Genomic DNA, 20,792 nt, shown 5'->3' on the forward strand with positions numbered 1-20,792 from the left:
TAGAAGTTTCAGTTGACAAAGACATGCTGGTGCTAGATATGTATTTCAGATCATTGTCATTGTACTCTATTTTTAAATTCAAGCGCCAGCCAGCTGAAAGAGCACCCTGTGTCTATGCTGGGTGTTCTGCATCCGTGCTACAAAACTGAATTCTTCCAAGCTTCAGCACAAGGCCAGTCAGTCTATTTTATATTTTTTCCTGTTTAATGAAAGGAAGTGTTCTAGCACCTTTTCATTATCACAGGACTAAAACTGGTCATGAAAACAATCCCCCTCCCTCCAGAGGCCTGTGCAGGCATTGGCCATTGTTAAGATGCTTGCCTATCAACAGCCACTCGAGAAAGAATTTTAAATGGTTTTGTGACGTCAAGGAAGCACAAGAAAACACAGTCTGGTGCCAAATTGCCTCCATCATTGAAAGCACACAGTAAGAAACAGATAACACAGAAATAAATCTTTTGTGCAGTAGCTATCTCATGATATGCTCTAGCGACTCCAGTAAGTGAGCTTGTCTGGTATAGGAATAGCTGAAGAAGATGAACTTTCAGAGCCTCGTTTTCTAATTTTTGATTAATGAAAAGCCAGCCTAATCTGTCTGATTTCCTGCTGTCTGGACACAATGTCCAGAGGGAGCTTGGACCTCGCAGAGAGAAACGCCCTGACAAAGTTTCAGCCTGCAAAAGTGAACAGTTTGAGTACGGTGGACAAAAAACTGTACCTCTTGAATGAAAAGATGGACAAACTGTTGCATTTCCAAGAAGACCTAACAGGCAAACTGCAGCGAGTTGACAGAGGCATTGCTGATGTAGAAAATGGCATTAAGCAGCTGTCAGGAGCCCGAGCAGCCCCTGATGACACAGGGGCAGTGCAGAAAGGGCTGGAGGTACCGCGCTGCGCTGCCCAGGCTGACGTCCACAGCATCTGCTCAGAAGTGTTGAATTTGATGAAAGCTGCCCAGCTAGATGCCTCCAAGCATAAGGAGAGGCTGGCAAAGATAGAGAAAAGGGTTGATACCCTGGATAAAGTTATTACATTTGTGGGAGAAGTATTAAAAAATTCTAAAGTAGTGGATTTCATTCTCAAAGGCATTGTGCCCTGGAAGAAGGGGAGTCTGCTGGAAATCCCTGTTGAGGTTGGTTTAGTTTTACTGTTCTTCATTTCACTTTATGACATAGCAGGGCTTTAGGCTGTCTTGTCAATCTCTTGCATGATGCTTAATTCAAGTTTTCCTTTCTGTATTGCTGGTACAGGTTACTGCTGGCACCTTTGAATTGCAAGGCTCTTGAGGCAGGGAGCAAGCTCAGAACAGTGTATGAGGTCCCTGAAGGGTGCTGGGTACTCCTGTAATGACTGTGAGAAGCAAATTGCTACTGGAAAGGAAAATTCAGCTTCCGCCAGTGCTCAAAACTCGGCAAGGTCACCCAAATTAGTGACTGAATTGAGGCCCCAGTGAAAAGCCTGAGTAACATATTAGAAACTTTTGTTTGTGGCTTTTTCTTTGAGAGGAGCTTTGATTTCCCTTGTTCATTCACAAATTGTGAACACAGCACCAGCTCCTGAGACCTGTGCTGATTTATGGTCATGTTACTGAGCAGATTTACATGTCCTTAGACATCTTAGTTGTCTTTAACTACATTTTTGTGATGCAGCTGTGACTTCATCAACTCCATTGACATCACTCACTCCTAAAATCCAGTAGTTCTTGTGTTTGCAAGTTCCCAGACATCAGTTCCCAAGCATTTCTTAATTACTGAGGACAGTGAGTGAGGAACAGGAAAGACCAGTACTTAACTGATATGGTGTTTTAAAATAGATCAACCTCATTTTTCAAAAGTTACAAACATCTGGAATTAGTTCTAGGTAATGGGAGTTTCCATTTTTCAGTATGGCTTCTATTCCCCTCATGGGAATGAAAGAGAGGTAAACTGCAAGAGCTGGAATATGTTTATTAATTCCAAGAATCTTCATGTATGTAGAGCTGTGATTACAATAATGAGAATTCAGCTCAAATGAAAATGTCCATTTGTATCTTGATCCAAATATTGTTCACCAAAACTGTAAAATGTTTTGATGGGAAGGTACCTTTTAGAAGAACAGGGGTAGTGCTTGTTGGCCATGTGCCTTCCCAGGCTTTCAGTGCTCTCCTGGTCTCCCTTTCTTAAGTGCCAGAGGTTGACAAGTGAGCTGGCCTGTTAGGAGACAGAAGAATTTATAAAGTGCTTCCATTAGTGTTGAGAACAATAAATCATGCATTAGTTATCAACCTTAAATCTGGGTAGAGATAAAGCCCATACTTGCAGTTCCAACTTCAGTTCTACAGGTTTTTGGAGAAGTGGGAAAGTCTGACGTGTTTTGGGTAAAGCTGTGTTGTTACAGTCACTGCCTGCAGTCCCTGCAAAATGCCTGGGGACAGACACTGTCCTTTGCTTGATTTTGTGGATAGGCAGATAGAGACTGAGGTGAAATAATCTGCTGGTGGACTGGGAGGGAGTGGAGGTCTGTGTCCCAGGCTCTAAGCTGTGCCTTGGTTGGAGAACAGTCAGGGTGTAGTGAGTGAGCGGCTTTATGGCAAATTCCAGGTTTGCAATATGGCCATCACTGTCCTCCTTGTTTGTTTCTGGTCATGAACACTTTTTGAAATTGGAGCATGAGGTCTGTTATAAGACCTTAAGATAAGTCAGTGCTTTGATCACAGACTGCTGAGTGATATCTGAACTAGCTTGAATTAGGGAGGTTGTGTGTGTACGTGACCTGGCTGGGAAACGTGGAGCAAAGCACAGGTGAATGTAAGAACAAATTACCTTGTGCTGAGCCATGGGCTAACTTGGGTCTGGTTTTTACAGCCTGTTGTGTGATAGCAGCACAGACATGTCCAAAGAGCTGCACAGTTGCAGGGGAGCACAGAAAAAGAACTTGCTGCCTGTTTTCCATTTTCCAGCCTTTGCTCTTTGTACCAGGACTCTGCTTATCACAGGATGGCTGGGAGTGGGGAGGTCGTGTTTGCATTTCTGGGTGAAGCTGTTTGTTGACAGCATTCCAGGGATGCCTTGGGAATGCTTATGGAAGAAGTTTTGTGGGGTTGGAGTCAACAAAAGACTATGAATTGAGCTTCCTGGGTTCCAAACCTCTAACTTCCTACTTAAAAAGCAGAAAAAACGCACCAGCATTAAACTGTCACTTACCCAAGGCTTTCTTTGCATGTAGGATTGTGCCAGAATAATGTTCACCCTGGTCATTGTTGCAGGTTTGCTTAGAGCTGTAATAAAAAGGGTAATGATTTTTTCCTACTTTTACTCTTTGGGTGTTTTGGTTGTTTTGGGAATGGGGAGGTGGGGAGGCTCCCGTTCACTCTGTAGGGTTGGTGCATGAAATCCTTAACTGCTTTTACTAACAGGTGAAGGGCTGATGTGCAGCTGTCTTGTAATCAGTTACCTGAAGAAATACTTCACGTGTTGCTTCTTTGCTTGTATAGCTCAAGATAGGAGGCTAGATCATCACTAGATTTTTAACTGTATGCCAACCACAGGAAATATTATGCATTTTCCTAATCCTGTGTAATGCTTTTTGCTACATAAAAGTCAGTTGTAATTTGATTTCAGGCGTATTGCTGTATGAAGTCTTTAGTGGTCCTGCTACAAAATATCCCTCCTCTCAAATTAACTGGGGGAAAAACACTGCTTTAAGATAAAAATCTGCTTCTGTTTTTGATCATTCTAAAGGTGACATGTGAAATGTCAAGTATATACACAAGAGTTGATATAAAGCTAGAGGTGCTCTTTTGGTATCACCTCTTTTCAGGTCAAATATTTTAATTTTTAGATACCTTGGGACAAATATGTTTTGACAAATATATTCAGAAACATTGCCTTTCGTTCTGTCACCAGCCAAAAAGCAACAGAAATACAGCATCCTTTCTTTTTCTACTGTCTCACGTTTCACATGTCATACTTTTTAATCAGTGGGAGTAAAGACTTCAGGAGGCAGAAACCCCAACAGTGAAGATTTTGGAGAGCAGTTAGCTCGTGTGTTAATCTGTTACACTGTTTGAAAAGGATGCCTGCCTGCAAAGGCAGGGAGAGATTGGAAGAAGGAAGTACACACAGCACTGACTAATAATTCAGAAGAGGTGTCCATTTCGCTGTCTGAACGCCTACATAGTTGCAGGAACCTAGTGGGAAATAGGCACTCGTGGCTGGAACTGTAATTTCTGTGTTCTCCTGTCATTTTTAGGCCAAAGATAAGTCCGAGGAGAGTGGTGCAAAACCTAAGCATGTGCTTAGTAACAGAGGAACCCAGACTGAAAGCAAGAAGCCTCTGGAAGGTATGTATCACTCCGGGCATGCTGCAAGCTTTGACTCTACAATGTGCAGCAGACAAACAGCAAATTAATAGCCTGCTTGATTAACAGCCTAGAATTACTCAAATGTAACTGAGTAACTTTGCCCCTCAGTATTGGGAAAACAGAATTGTTCTCACTGCCTTCACAAGATGATTTATCCCCAGGATCAAGCATCACAGAAAGCTAGAAGGCAAAGAAATTAAAAGGAGCACCTTTGTTTAGCTGAAGGGCTGGGGTTTTTTTGAGCTGGGTTTCAGTGAGCTGAATTCGGAGAGCAGAGCTTGTTTGGAGATACTGTGAAGATAGTGGCCCTATCACATAGCAAACCTCATAAGTTCTTTTCCATTAATACGTCTGGAGCAGCCCTCCCTCTTCCCCCTCTCTGAAAAAGGGATGTGTTGACATAGGGAATATCTCCTTTTGATCAGCAAGTTTCATTGGCCTGTCAGGGCCAGATTCCTATTTAGGGTGCATCTGTCAGGGCATTGCCCTGTTGCATCCATTGTTAATGCCTGTGGAGTTGCAGCAGGGGTGAACGTGATGTGGAGCAGGCCCTGTCATGCTGTTGTCTTCACAAATTGTCAGTGAATCCTTTGCCTTATGGGCAGTCCCCTTTTTTAGCTTCACTTTGGAAGTGACAAAAACAAAGCAAACGGTCACAATCCTGACTCCAAAGCGAGGTGGGGTTGTGAGCAAACCTTGGTTGCTGATGATCTGGGCATGCTGAATGTTAATAATCACAGCCATGGTCATTGGAAGGCGATGGAGAACCTTTTAGTCATTTAATGGAAACTGCAAGTGGGCACTGTCCTGTGCCCCAGTGTCCCTTGGAGTCCTGCTGGGTGTGTGTCTACCCCTGTAACTGGGCAGGAGGGTGTATTGGGATCAGGAGGGTCCTGCAGTACCTTAAACTACCTGTTGTATTTGCCCACAAAGTGATTTCAGATTTTAGATACCATAAACTTGAGCCTTGCAGGTTTTTTGTTTGCTTTAAGGAATCCAAGTTTAATCTGTGGCACTGCTGGAACACCACCAGAGCAGGTAAATCTGTAGTGTTAAGCCATGAGCATTAGTAGTATCTGATGGTGTAAGGATATTAAAACTTTTGGGGGATTCTTGCTATCTTTTCAGATGTAACTCTGTAGGTTATTTTGAGAGGGGTGTTGCTTTATTCCTTCTCTGTTTTGCCATCACTTTTGTCAAGGATAGTTTATTAATGGATTATTTTATTCAGAGACAAAAAGCGTGAAAAAGCTGGATGAAATCAAGGGAACATGTGGGAAGGCGAACACTTCCAGTGCTGTAGCCCACAAAGCAGACTCCAAACCCCAGGTTAAAGACAGGACAGCACAGCAGCAAGGGGTAGGAGGTGCTGGCAAAACACAGAGCTCTAAGAGCTGTCCACAGCAAAAGGACATCAATGTCAAAGCTTCAAACCAAAACAATGGTCTTCCCTTCGTACATCAAGAGCATGCAGGCAACCAAAATGCTCCTGCTAAAGCACAGAACGTGGACAGAGCCCCAAGCCTTGATGAGTGCCACAGGCAGCTTGTCCCTCAGAAACCCGGGAAGAATGAGAGCAAACCCGCAGCAGCGAGCGCGGCGCCGCGGGAAGCCGTGCCCTCCACGTCCCGGGCCGTGTCTGACACGGGCTGTGAAGTGACACACACCAGGTAAGGCTTTCTGTGGGACCTGAAACCTCATGTGCTGCAAGGGACAGAAGGAAAGCCAGGCCATTACAGGAGGCAGCTCCTGCCTGATGGGACAGGAGTGCAGAGACCTTACAAGGGTCGAGGCAGAAGGCTCAGTGCCCTTTGTCACGTTCTGTGCAGATGGGAGGGAGGGCTTTGGGCCATCAGCTCTTCTGTGTGCTGACATAGAAAGGTGGCCACCACAGAGGAGCTCAAGCAGTTATAAACCACTCACTCCCTCCCAACTCCTTGGTTTCTATAGCCATGGGGTGAAAGGAATTGGAGATATTTGTTAGTGTGTGGCAAAACTAAATAACTTGTGTTTACTGTCCTCAGTGTTTTCAGTGTCTTGGTCACCTAAACATTTATTAATCTCCAACAGGCTAATATTTTCCTCATGTAGGTGTTTCATAGTCAATTTTCTTTTGGATTAATTATCTAGGATTTTATTTTAATCCCATTTATTTCAAATTTTATAAGCCCACACAACAAAAAACAACAAAACCCTGCAACCAGATTTTAACAGCCAATACCTTCTTTGTCTGGGTGGATGGCTGTAAAGTGGTTTATATGTGTGTGGGGGGGTGATAGACACTCATCCATACACACCCACAAATGTATGCATGACATTGGGTGGGGAATTTCTCCATTGTTCATGTGTACAAATTTGGTGTCTGATCCCCAGATTTTGGGTTGGGGATGAGGGAGGCCAGCAGGTAATGGGGAGGCAGAAGCTGGAGTAAACCCCAGGGGCAGCAGCAGCCCAGGGCATTGTCATGGTTGTGAGTGTGAAATCACATGAGGGTGGTAAACATATCTCTGAAATGGATGCAACTTTTAATGAAGTTTGTAAGCCCACACAGAGGCATTGAAGGAACATTGTGTTCCCCAGCTTGGAGAAATGCCCGAGAGTCCCAGTGAGTCCAGGCTTGTCTAGATAGCAGAGGAAGTGTTTGCTCCGAGCTGGCTTCAGCTGCTCTCACAGCTCACCAGAGCAGCTAGGATCCACAGCACAGCACCAGGGTGTTAAAGGTGCAGAAAATGAGACATTTCAGACTCTCGTTTTACAAAAGCAGAAACATTTTCTTTTATAACATCTTTTGTAATGAGGTTGCTCTACCGAAAGAGGCAATAACCTTTGTGAAAATGAGGTACGCTCTCCCAGATGTCAGAAATTGTCTTTGTTTGCCATTGTATAAAATCTACTTTACAACTTCACAAGTTTCAATTCAGCCTTGGTAAAATCAGACTGCTCATGACAGAGCAGTAACAGTTGACTCAAACATTATAACCTTAATGTCTTTGATGGAGTTTAGGAGCACAGAGAATTGGTTCTAACCTGTATTCTTTTTAGGCAACACAAGAGGGAAAAATCATTAAACTTTTCCAGTAGTTAAAATGCTAAGGAAAATAGTATTGATGTATTGATGGAGTGAGAGAGTTTATCAAAGTTAGATTTTTAAGAGAAAGCTGTGGAAAGAATGGTATCCCATCAGAAGACCCAAACACAGATGGCTGAGTATGCAGGTCAGCCAGCTGGAAGAGGATACAAACCATCGGATTTGTAGAGCCATATGAGCAGCCAGCCATTCAGATAATCAGCCTGTAATTTGTCAAGGCAATCACTATCCTCTCTCTGCCAGATGAGTGTTTTTTTTATTAGTCCAACTGTAATAATTACAAAAAGTGGGTAAGTTTTCAAATGTGGGATTAACTCTTTGCAGGGTGAGACATTATGTTCAGCAGAAGGGCAAAAATGTAGAGAGGTGAGGACACAGAGAAAGGATCAGCACGCTTTTTGGTGCTCTCCCCTTAGTGTTTGTGAGTCTTTCCAAGCAAGATTGGTACAGTTAGGTTTTATCAATACTATAGAAATGTATGGGTTTGGAAACTTGCAGATTTTTCTTCCCCCACAAAGTTACAAAAACCAGGCTGGTCACCTGCATCAATATCAAATGTCTCCTGTTTGCTCTGCAGGATATCTATCAGTGTACATATGACTGACATGAAAGAAAAGATTGAGATGGCCAAGGAGGGAAATGTAAATGACAGCAGAGGTAAAAGTCCCAAAGTGAAATCCACACCAACAGACTTGAAAGGAGTCAAACAGCTGCCTGACAAATTGAAACTACAACAGAGTCCTAAAAACATCAGCTCCAAGCCAAATTCAGAAGTTAAAGGGGACAATAAGCAAAATGAACTTGCACCTCAAACAGGGAAGCAGCAGCCATACCTGAGCAAGCCCAAACCAGGTGAAAAAGCTGAAGAGAAATCAGAATTAAAATGTGAGCCCACAACCTCGCAGAATACCTCTGCAAAGGAGCCTGTGAAAGATCCAGGGGTAAAAGTGAAAATTCACCAAGAAACAGCAAAAGCAGAAAAATCCCCAGCTGATACCAAATCTGAGAGGACAGAACCTGAGACTGCAGGGGGAAGCAGACACGATGCTCAGCAGTCTACAGGAAAGGCACCAGAGAAGACCAAGTCTCTGGAAGCTGGCAGAGCTCTTCCCACTCAAGGAGAAATCATTGGTGAGTTGCTCACCATTACTCTTGAAACTCGTACATTGAGGATTTTGTGCTATTCCTGCCTGCTGTACAGACAATAAGAGCAGGAGCAGTGCCCAGTAGAACACCCCTGTCTTACACTTCAAGGGTGTTTTGCACTGGGTACCTTTGACTATGTGAATAACAATTCACAGATTCTTTTAATAGTAACTTTCCTTTTCAAGTGTGTTTTGGGGAAAAAAGTAAAATAGCATAAAGTATATGTGTGATGAGAAATATGAGAATTTTGAAAAAAACTATCTTCTTTAGATGAAGCATTTTTTAGTTCAGATAGAGTGTGCAAACCAGGCACACTTTAGCAACTATGGACTGGAGATCCATAACACAGAAAAGTAGTGCAGGAAATGTTTCTTGTTGTGGCCTGTTGTGTTGTTGGCCATGGATCTCTTGGTTCCTGAGTGAACACTTGGTTGCATTGTCTCAGGGAATGTTCCCTCCTGGCAGCACATACATGTGCATGTTCCAGGATGTACAGACGTGGGCAGATGACCTGACTGCTCTGGCGTTCTGAGCAGGGTTGAACACATGTTAAATTGCAGCCTGAGATACCTGGAGATTAATGATAAAGTTCCTTTCAGTGGGGGACATAAAAACAGGTTTAATGAAGCCTTACCCTAGAAAACCTTGGATATTAAGTAATCACAGTTAACTAATTCAGCTTACCACAAGCAGACTTAACTTAATGGTTGTAATGCTAATAATTGCATCTTTAATTTGGAAATTGTCTGTAAAATTCTTGCTGCTAAGAGGAGCTTCATGATTTTATCAATCACTGTCCTCATTCCTCGGTGCTGTGTATTTTTGCTGGTTTTTCTGGCTGTCACATAACAATTAAAATAAGGTAAACATAATTTTTTTCAAACTTTCAGGTAATATTTTCTGGTGGTCCTTTCTGTTAATGGAGAAACTAAGATGTTGGTCCCTTAAAGGTGTCCAGTGGTTTTACTCTGTTCAGAAAACAGAGCGGAGATTCAGGAGGTGGGATCCTGATCTCAGTTCTGGGACTCTATTCCTTGTCTGTAAAAGGGATTTAGCAGTGAAAGCCCCTCGCATCCCGTGGGCTGAAATCTGCAGTGTGAGGAGGTGAAACAGGGCACTGATGTGTGCAGGACTGTCAGTGAGCACAGCCTGTCTCCCCTGCAGATGACAGCCCCTCTCCTCCAGCCCCTTTCGAGCACCGCATCGTGAGCGTCAAGCAAGCAGAGGTGACCTCGAGCTACTCCGTGTGTCATCACCAGGTGCTGGGGGGGTAAGTGTGGCTGTCCCCATGGGGTGGGGGGTGTGTGGCTGTCCCCATGGGGTGGGGGGTGTGTGGCTGTCCCCATGGGGTGGGGTTGTGTGGCTGTCCCCATGGGGTGGGGGGTGTGTGGCTGTCCCCATGGGGTGGGGTTGTGTGGCTGTCCCCATGGGGTGGGGTTGTGTGGCTGTCCCCATGATGGGGTGGGGTAAGTGTGGCTGTCCCCATGCTGTGCTTCTGCTGGAAATGCAGGGAGCTGCAGAGCTCTGCAGCTGGCCCCAGGGTCTGTTGATGAGGGACACACAAGCTCTCTGCAGCAAGAGGGAGTGGGTGCATCCTGGAGCCCTTTGGGTGATCACAGCTGCTCCTACATCAAGGATGTCCCTTTTATGGCTGCTTTGTGCCCCAGATGGTGACTGTTTCTTTCATTTGTTATAATAATCCTGGCCTCAGTGTTGTGAGAGAACCTGTACCCTTAAGGCAGACAGATTCAGAGCATTTGAAAAATCAACAAAGCCCATTAGCTCAGGCAGCTTCCAAAATATTTTTTTTTCTGCGTTGAGCTACACATTAAAGAAAACTAGGGAAGAGTTATAATTATTTTGACCTTATGTTTAGTTTTCAGTCATAGGAAGTCTGCAGCTGCTTCAGCTTTTGTATTCTTGTATCCCTACTTATGTGACAAGAAGGCTTGATTTACACATTGATCCACATACAAATATGGCTTAATAAGTATAAGCAGTGTGATGCAACAGCAGGGAAGATGGTGTTTAGGAATCATCCCAAGGGGCATTAACATATCTGCATGACATGGGGGAGAATTTACAGAACGCCAGAAATGCAGGCTCTGGAGTGTCTCCAGTTACTGATCTTATGGTCATTTTAAAAGTTCTGAGATCAGGACAGAAATATCCTTGTTAATATACCCACTAACACATCCCTGAAGGACAGCAAGGGGGTCCAGTTACAGAAGGGAGCCAGAGCATGGCCAGGCCATCATACCTCAGCAGGACCAACAGGGCTTAATATTTTAATGTAAGCACTGAACAACTGGCTGGAAAGATAAAACTAATCCTTCATAAGCTGAGGGAAAGAGGAGCTCCATGCTGCTGGCCACCCAACCCCGTTCACTTTGTACTGGGCTATTTTTGCTCATGATAAGAATAGTTCAGGAGAGGTTTCTGTGCTGAGCTCTGCTGAGCTGCTTTCCCATCTTTTCCTCGGCATCTGCAGGGGGCGTTTTGGGCAAGTCCACAAGTGCACGGAGATATCGACGGGGCTCAACCTGGCAGCCAAAATCATAAAAGTGAAAGGAGCCAAAGAGAAGGTAACCACAGTGCAGGGAGCTCTGACCCAGCACCACTGCTCATCCTTGGGTACCATCAAATACTGCCAAATCTTGGGCTGGCTGTCACTCTTCACCATGTCCTGTATTCGTGATTAAACCCCAATCCCCTTGAGATCTGTGGTGTAGCTGTTGTTGTGCTTTATAAATAGTTCTGTTTTGGCATGTTGAAATTTAAGGAGCGCATTTGGTTCATTTTTGTTACTTTGTCATTTTTTTCAGGAGGAAGTAAAAAATGAAATTAACATCATGAACCAGTTAAATCATGTGAATCTCATCCAGCTTTATGATGCTTTTGAAACCAAAAATAATATCACTTTGATCATGGAATAGTAAGTTTAAATAATCCCAGGAATTGTCAGATGTTTGGGTTTTCTCAGGTCACTAAAGCAAATAGAGAATGATAATTCTGAGCTGTGAAGAAGTGAGTGGATTCCCAGTCTAAGAGAGAGTTGATCTCACTTTCAGAAGGAAAAAACAATGTTTTAAATGTAATTTCTTCAGGTTAAAAGCTTATCAGAGCTTTATCTATGACTAATTTTTCTCTTAACTTCTGTGCAGAATTAAGTTCAGGTGTCAGCTCATGTGAAACAGCTCATTTAGTAAATTCTGTATGTTGAAGACTTGTTTTCCCATGACTAGTAAGATGAATGAATAACAAATACTTTAGTACTCCATAAAGCAGGTTTTCCACATCCCATAGGATCACTGGGTCTTGTAGGTTTGGGTTTGATGTGTATCCCCCCAAATACTAGTGACAACTTTCCCATTGTTTAATTTAGATTGATACTTAATTTCAATGACTCTTGAAGTCATTGAGGCTGCTGATACACTTGATGTTGGATGTATTGTTAGGACCCTCAATTACAGAGCCTAATTCCCAACTTGGAAATAAATCATGCTAATGTAAGATTTTAGGGGTTTTAATACTTCTCTATGTGAAAATTTTAGTCTTGATGGTGGGGAATTATTTGACCGGATCACAGATGAAAATTACCACCTGACAGAGCTGGATGCCATCCTGTTCACCAAACAGATTTGTGAGGGAGTCCACTACTTGCATCAGCACTACATTCTCCACCTAGATCTGAAGGTCAGTTCTTTGTGCTCTCTGTGCTTTAGTGGTGCTCGTTTAGGCACCACACTCTCTGATTACTAAGGAGTAATTTCTCATTTTGTGGACTCACATCATAACGGGATAGACTTAATAGCTACAACAAGTGGAGCTTTAGAGATTGATTACTTCTTTTCCAATGTCTATTCAGTAGCTTGCTTGAAATCATCAGGATTCTGGGCTTTTGCCTTTCTTAAATCAGCAACTTTTCATTCTCTGTACCATTAAACAGTCCCCTTTTGTCATTGATGAAAAAAACCCCACCCAAAACCTCCTTGGCTAGAAATGCCCACAATCTTGCCTCCATTCCCCTACACCTTTTTAACAGTGTACAAATACCTGTTCAATCATCTTCTACAGTTTGTACTTTTTACTGCCTGGAAACAACCTGCAGCAAAATAACAATGTTTTCCTGATGGTGCCTTAATAACTGATATTTTTAAACAGAAATACAAATTGTTTTTTTCCCTGCCTGTTTATATAGCACCTTATACAAATGACATTACACCAGGCTGCCTCATGGACAGTTCTGCACTTGTAATATGTTTGGACCCCATCACCCCCCCATCCCCACCTTGAAAAATATTCTCACAGAAAAAAAAAAAAACACCAAAATTTTGGGTGCATTTTTTTCTGGTTTTTTTTGTGGCTTTTTATGGTGAGGATTTTATACTATCTTTTGCTAGGTATCTCTCTCAAACATTTAATTTAAAAATACCTTCTTCTCTTTTTGTAGCCTGAAAACATCCTATGCGTAAATCACACAGGAAACCAGATTAAAATTATTGACTTTGGATTAGCAAGGAGGTAAGAAAAAAACGTGAATTATTTTTAAAAACAAAACCAAATCAAACTCACAAACCTCTGACATGTTTCTGGTAGCTCTTTGGTGGGGGGTTGTGTTTTGATGGCTCTGTAATAATTCTGTGTGACTGAGCTAAGCATTATGCTTTTGCAGGCATGAGTTGTCTGCTGTGTGCATTAATTATCTAATTACTTTCTCAAATAACATTTCTCTTGGATAAAGCTTTACTACTGTTTTAATTATCTCAGAATTATTTCCCATGTTGAGATTTTACTCTAGGGACTCTGTGAAGGCTCCCAGAGACTTCTTGACTGCAGGGTCTCATGGTGCAGGTTCTAATTGCAGAAATTATCTGCTAAACTCTTTAAGTGGCTAAGTTGATTGAAAGGGAAAAAAAAGCGTATTTGAGTCATCCCATGTGAAATAGGAAAACCTCAGAAAGATAGGGACTCTTCTCCATTCTTTTATTTTGCTTGCATGAGTTTAAAGAAAAGCTGCGAGAGCATAAGTCAATTGCCCTAGAATAAAAAGGAATTATTTCTATTACTATGATAGTAAGAACAATAAAATTTCTCAAATTATTTTCTGAATCCTTTGATATTTTTCTTAAGCTAAAAGCTCGTACATTCATGCATTTTTATGTGTGTGTATATATATATATATTTGTTTCCATAAAATACATGTGAAAGAAAAAAAGTACATTGAGTTTGGGATTTTGTTTGGTTGGTTTTTAAATTGGGAGGGTAAAGATAAAAGCTTCTCCTGAAGCAGTTTTGTGAACAAGACCATCCAGGAGAAAGAGATTTACAAGCAGTGCTGTAGTGGTTTGTTTGAGAACAGATGTGACTCCAAATACTGTCAGTGGCAATTGTTACTGGTTCAGTTTTGTAACCTCTCCCCATTTACCAATAGCAAAAAGAATAGAGTCATTTTCCCCTGTATGGGGTCACTGTTTCTTGTTCCTGAGCCCAAATAATCCTCTTCAGGGCCACCTTAGTAGTTATACTGTGTTCATATCTGTGATGCAGATGTTTACCCTGAGCTGTAGCTGGGTACATCCCACTAATCAAATGCTCTCCAAATCTTGTATAATCAAAAATGCTTTGTTTTATGGATTTTGGACAACATCTGCTGGAAAGCATCCTGTGGTACCTGGCAGAGGGTAAAGCTGCTACCACTCTTTGGGGGAGCCCCTGGCAGGGTTTAGTGTCCTTGTTGCTCTTCCTGGCTTTGCTCTGGCAGGGTGATAATGATGGAATGTTCCCCTGAGGTCACCCCAGTGCTGGCTGGGCTGTCCTGCTCCCCTGCCACACTCCCCAAAGCCTTGCCTTGCTCTTCCCTTGCTGAGATGAGCTCCCCACTCCTCACTGTGGCTCTTTTCCTGGTACAGGTACAAACCCTGTGAGAAGCTGAAGGTGAATTTTGGGACTCCGGAGTTCCTGGCTCCTGAAGTGGTGAACTATGACTTTGTTTCCTTCCCCACAGACATGTGGAGCGTGGGTGTCATCACATACATGCTGTGAGTGGGCCCTGCAGGGCAGCAATGCAGCAGCCACTGAGCCCATCTGCCTGTGACTCCTCTAATTAATTCTGTTAGAACCCCCAGCTTTTCATTGAGGCACCTTGCTGTGTGTCCAGAGTGTCTTAGCAGCAAATGATCCTTTTGATAAATATGTAAATGTTCTTCTCCCTTATCATCTTACTCAGCAAAGTAAAATTGTTCAGGTCTTTTTTTTTTTTTACTCTGAAAAAGTTGCCCAAAATATGTGAGAATTTTAATTTCGATTGTGTTTTTGAGGACTTGAATTATTTTAAAAGTTTTAGTCTGATAATTTTATAGTCTTAGATGTGGTGTGCATCTGCACAGGAGAATTAATATTATCTGTGTTGGGCCATGGGTCTAAGAAATGACCTGTCATGAACAGGGCTAAAACTTTTCTCTGGTATCTGGATGGCAACCATGGACAGCTTGTCTGTCCAAAGTCTCTACCTTCTGATGAGCTTGTTTTGCATCTCAGAATCTTTCACTGACATCTTCTGTGAACTGGATCAATTTCTGTTTTAAATTTGTATCTTAGCCAAAACCCAACTGAATTAAATGGAAGCAATAAATCTGGGCATAGAAACTACTTGTAAAAAGTAATTTATTGTTCAGAATTCTGTTTAATTCAAGCCACATATGGATATGGGCCCTGATTTGGGAAAGCTCTTGAGTCCCTCTAGCTTCCCTTGCTGGGAAAGCACTGAAGGATGTACCTAAATCCTCACTGAATCCACTCCTTGGGGACCTATTAACAGTGCTCCCTGACCTCAGGGAACTGCTAGGGGGTAACACTAAATTACAACACTTGATTGCCCCACACTGTTGCCTTATCATGGTAGGGGCTGAGAAGTGGAACCCTCCATAGCTGAGAGCCTTTTTCCTCCGTAAGATAACAATAGTTATAAAGCAGAGGATTCATAGAAGGAAAAACACACCTTGCATATGATAACTCTCTTCTCCCTCTACCTCATCTTTCTTTCTGGAAGGCTTAGTGGCCTGTCCCCATTCCTGGGAGAGACTGATGCAGAGACAATGAATTATGTAGTCAATTGCAGCTGGGATTTTGATGCAGAAGCATTTGAACAGCTCTCGGAGGACGCCAAAGACTTTATTTCCAGACTGCTTGTGAAGGAGAAAAGGTACTTCTGTGTCTGATTGTGAGGACAGTAGCACCAATGATATTAAATTCTTACCAGCCAATTGTTTGGATTGCAGCCAACAATGAGAACTTAGTATATGACATTTCTGTGTGCTGGCTCTGGGCTTGCTGGGCAGTTCCTCAGTGATTCAGAATCCCCTCTGTTAAAGGGAAGTGTCTGTGTACCCTGACTGAGGAAAGTTGCTTTTCGCAGTAGCATCAATATGGGCAGAGCACAGGAAATTTGGAGGGATTTGCAGTATAGGAATCTGTCTCTAAAGCTTTTGCTTCTCTGAGCAAAAACTATTTCTATTGTTAGTCTGGACTCTCACAAGCCTTGACAGAAATTGCAAAAATGCCTCTTGAATGCCATGGAGGATAAATGGAAGCTGCAGCTGTGAAAATGTGCATTGTTCTTTTCTAAAGTGGTCTACAGGCTTTTGGGAGATATTAGGGAGCGTTTGGAACTTAACGCTGCTTGGGGCTTCTCATTCTTGGCTGCACTGAGATAAAAAGTGATTGCACATACGAAACAATAGAGAGGAAGAGGATCATATTGATGTCAGACCATGGCTGGGGGCTTGGCTGGATACAGAAATTTTTCTCTTGCTGAGTAGTGATACAAAACTAATCAAATCAGGAAATGATGCATACAGTAAAACAGATTGTGTGTTTGAGGGGAATTCAAAGGAGTGCTTAGAATATTAACAACTTTCAGATCATTACCTAAATCAGACAAATCAGTTCTAGTACTAATTCCATTTTGAACAATAGGTTCCTATGAAAAGCAAAGAATTAACTGAAATTTAGCATATTGCTAGCAGGAGAGATCTAAGCATTTTTTCTCAGACTGTAATGATGATTTGCTGTGAGACTGTAAACTTTGGAGTCTTCAGTTTTTCTGTGCAATGGGATTGGGGTGTGCACGGGGACACTGCAAAGTCTGGTTAGAAGCTGTGAATGAAATGATATGTGAGAGCAGAGTGTTGTCAGTGAGTTGCAGAGAGCAGTGATTAGTTGGCCCAGCTGTTCCCAAGGTGTGTGGCAGCCTCTGCTCTCCTGCAGCCCAGGCACCTCTGCCCTGCTGGGACAGTGGGTCTGGCCTTGTGCAAGACCTGCAGCCCCTGCCCTGACTGCTGAAATCGGGGTGAGCAGGCAGGAGCTGTCCTTTCATCATCTCAGTGACAGCTCAGACAGACATCAGGAGTTAGGAACAGGCTTTTGATTTGAAAAAAGGCAAATTAAACTTCTATCTCAACACCTCCACCTCGAGACTTCCTCTGTTACCATATATTTTTCAAACCTTGTAGGACAGGCTGTGGCATTTGGGCCCATTGTTGGATGTCAGGATATAAAGTATGCTTAGCTTGATCCAAGTTTAGGGAGAATAGACAATTGTGCTTTTTAAATGTGAGGCACGGAATGAGCTTGTGCTGTCAGGCCAGACAGGTAACACCACAGATGTTACTTTTCTGTTACCAAAGTTCTGGATTCGCATAATAAAGCAATCCATTGCCTCATGAACTCAACCAAGGCGCTGCAGAGCCAGCAGCACTCCTGCATCCCTCTCACCCAGCAGCACTCCTGCATCCCTCTCACCCAGCAGCACTCCTGCATCCCTCTCACCCAGCAGCACTCCTGCATCCCTCTCACCCAGCAGCACTCCTCCATCCCTCTCACCCAGCAGCACTCCTGCATCCCTCTCACCCAGCAGCACTCCTGCATCCCTCTCACCCAGCAGCACTCCTGCATCCCTCTCACCCAGCAGCACTCCTGCATCCCTCTCACCCAGCAGCACTCCTGCATCCCTCTCACCCAGCAGCACTCCTGCATCCCTCTCACCCAGCAGCACTCCTGCATCCCTCTCACCCAGCAGCACTCCTGCATCCCTCTCACCCAGCAGCACTCCTGCATCCCTCTCACCCAGCTGCCGGGGAGCGCAGGACGCTCTCAGGACCCCGTTCGCAGGGATGAGCACCGCACTCCGTTCACCCACCTGGGGCGGTTTTTTTGTCCCTGGTGAAGAGGAGGACAGGGGCAGGGGGAGGTGAGCAGAAGGGGCCGGGTTCTCACGGCACATCCTCCCTGCAGCTGCCGCATGAGCGCGACGCAATGCCTGAAGCACGAGTGGCTCAACAACCTCCCTGCCAAGGCCCGGCGGTGCGAGCTCCGCCTCAGGTCCCAGCTGCTGCTGCAGAGCTACATGGCCCACAGGAAATGGAAGGTAAATACACAAAGACTGCCGAGCCTGCTCCCGCCGGGAAAAGCGGCACAGCCCGGGCAGAGCCGTTCCCTCCTCTTGCGGGGCGCTCGCTGGTGCCCACCGGCTTCTTGGCTCTAAGTATCACTTGTGAAGTCTATTTTTACCTGTGAGAGAACCACTATCCTTCTGCAGGACAAAACACTTCCATTTCTGGCAAGTTCGGTTACAATTTTCACGCTGATTGGTGTTTAGAAGATTTTTACATCTTTCTTTCTACGCGTTCACAGGCTTCAGATGCCAGTTTATATTGGAAGTTCATCCTCTTTATACTTCTTCCATTGCTAACAGTTGCATTGATCTGTTGGCATTAAGGAATAGGGAGATAACTTAAGGCAGTTTATGCCTCCCACTGCAGAATGGAAGGGTGAGAGAGAGGAAAAAAAATTAGACTTAAACCCATTGAGAGAACTCTTCAGGATCTTACTGATAACACCAGTCTCCCCCTGAACTAAGTCTTTATGAAGTGATAGGTAATATTTTGTGCTTGAGTCTCTATTTGATTGTTGATAATTGATCCTAAAAGGTGAACACAGTGATCTTGTTAGAAAGAAGCCAGTGGAATTGTGAGGCGAACTCAGTGAGGATCATTTCCTTCTCTTCTGTCACTGGGGAGTTGCATTTTCTTGCCAAGGAGCTAAACCAGAGGCTTACACTTTTTAGTCCTGCACTCCAACTGCTTGGTGGCAAATTTCTGCACTCACATTTTAGAGATGACACAATCTAAAGACCTATCACTGTACAATTCATAATAACACTGAAGAACCTCAGTGCCAGCTGCTGTGCAGGAACCACTGCAACCTACACAAGCTGGGGGTCACTAGAGGGAAATGGATTTACCAGGAAGAAAAATCCCTGTCAGCTGCAGAAAAGTTCCTTTGCTTTGGTTGCACTCATGCTTGGAATGTTATGTTCTGTTCACAGAAACACTTTTATGTGGTGGCTGCTGCTAACAGGCTGAAGAGATTTCAGAGTACGTCTGTCAAGCTTGCATGAGCTTGTGTAAAACCACCAGTCCTGGAGATGGACACGAAACCATGGAAGGAGGACTCGGTGTCTCCAAACATTTGTATCTCTGTTTTGTAACATAAGGCTTTGGGACTGTCTTCCTCAATTATTTTGTGTGTTAGTGCTGCAGTCCCAGAAGTGCCTTAAGGAAGAGAGACAAGATTTCTAAAAGCAGAAGATACTTTGTTTGTTTTTATGAGTTTTTAGCTGTTCTATACCGTGGTGGAAAAACGTGGCTGTTACTGGGGCTGACTTCTTACTGAAGGCTTTGATTCTGCCGAGTATTTTTGGTGTGTTTATAGCAGAAAACCCCTGGCCGTTTTCTGGTCTTTCACACCACGCACGGGATCTCAAAAGACTTTTCTTCCTGACTTATGTGTGTTACCAGCTTTAGAGAACTGCCACACAGTGGCACAACTTGTCCCTCAGGTGTTTGTTACTTAAAAGATACGGACATGGTTTTCTCCTGTATTTCTTTCCAAAAGGTAATTTCTCCACAACATGAAGATGCTTCAGTGTAACTCCAGCTTGGATGGTTTTGGTTTGTTGTTTTGATTTTTTGTTTTTCTACTCTCCCCTTTAAAAAATATTCACTGCATAGTTAGGAACTAGGAGGAACCCTGGTTTGAAGTAACTTAAGTCAGTCCATTGCTGCTCTTTCTTAGGGCAAGTTGAATTGAGCTGAACTGATTGAACTTCTGGAAGATGTGTGAAACTGCCATGAATAGAAATCACCCAATGACTGTTGGGTCTATGCAAAAGGTTCTCATGTTGTAAAGAGATGTTTTTAAAACTTGTGAGTACATTTTATTGTCCAGGAACTGCAGCACTTAAGTTGCTAAGTTTTAGTTTGAAGATTTCTTTCTCCTCTGGAAATTTTAATGCAGTCTGAGAAGCTGGTATGGTGTGATATGCAAAACAGGTTTCATTTCTAATAGGTTCAGTGACAGGGAAAAACAGTGCTGCCTCTGCCTTTGGTCAAGTTAGGAGGTTGAAGCCCTTCCCCCCCCCCCCCCCACTTTACTCTTGAACATTAAACCTTTTCTTCACAATATTAACTTATTTTGGATTTTAAACTTTTTTCTTATGCGTAGAGTGGGAGCCACTTACAATCTCTCATATGAAAGTACAACACTATTTATTAAACCTGTGGTTTCCTGTTCTGGATTCTGAAAATCTCAGTGTGAACTGGATGGGCTCTTAGGAAAAATGGAAACTAGTATTACTAAAAGCAGCTTTCCAGCAAAGGCACCTATAAAGCTCCTTTGAACTGTATGGACTTTCACATCTCTTGAAATTGCAGAAGTGTTGGTTGCTAATAATGACGTTTGTGAGACTGGCTTACTCCAGCCTAGCTATCTTTTCCACTCAAGTGCTTCTCACTTTACATAGTCCTGACTTCTGCAGCATTTCCAGAACTGGGACAGAGAAGAATGTTGATAATTCATCACCTTCTATGAAGGCCCACTTTTGTTCATGTTTTCCTTCCACAGTGTTTCTGCATGCTGAATGTCATTGTTTTCATCAGTCTGTATATTTCTGAACTAACACTAATAAATTTCATGAAAGAATATTCATCAGTTTCGGTTTAAGCCCCCCTGCCAAACAATCCTGAAAGTATTTCTGGGTAGGTGCACAGACACAGGCCAGGCAGAAAACATGCAAGAGCAAGGCAACAAAGAGCTCTTCTCTGAGCTTATGACTGTGAGATACAAAACATCTGTTACCCAGTCAACATCCTTTTC

General features: G+C 43.3%; 1 protein-coding gene across 1 annotated transcript; it reads left to right on the forward strand.

The window, feature by feature from the left end:
• Positions 1–619: 619 nt before the first annotated feature.
• Positions 620–19,035, forward strand: MYLK3 (myosin light chain kinase 3). Its single transcript, XM_062499830.1, has 14 exons — positions 620–1,132; positions 3,205–3,270; positions 4,231–4,321; positions 5,574–6,012; positions 8,008–8,561; positions 9,741–9,846; positions 11,068–11,161; positions 11,402–11,511; positions 12,131–12,272; positions 13,030–13,100; positions 14,489–14,617; positions 15,628–15,780; positions 17,871–18,003; positions 18,964–19,035. Exons 1-14 carry the CDS (start codon positions 620–622, stop codon positions 19,033–19,035), a joined length of 2,673 nt encoding a protein of 890 aa, XP_062355814.1.
• The last annotated feature ends 1,757 nt before the right edge of the window (positions 19,036–20,792 follow it).

The sequence above is a fragment of the Cinclus cinclus genome, chromosome 11 (genome assembly GCF_963662255.1).
Source record: "Cinclus cinclus chromosome 11, bCinCin1.1, whole genome shotgun sequence".
NCBI classification, from domain to species: Eukaryota; Metazoa; Chordata; class Aves; order Passeriformes; family Cinclidae; genus Cinclus; species Cinclus cinclus.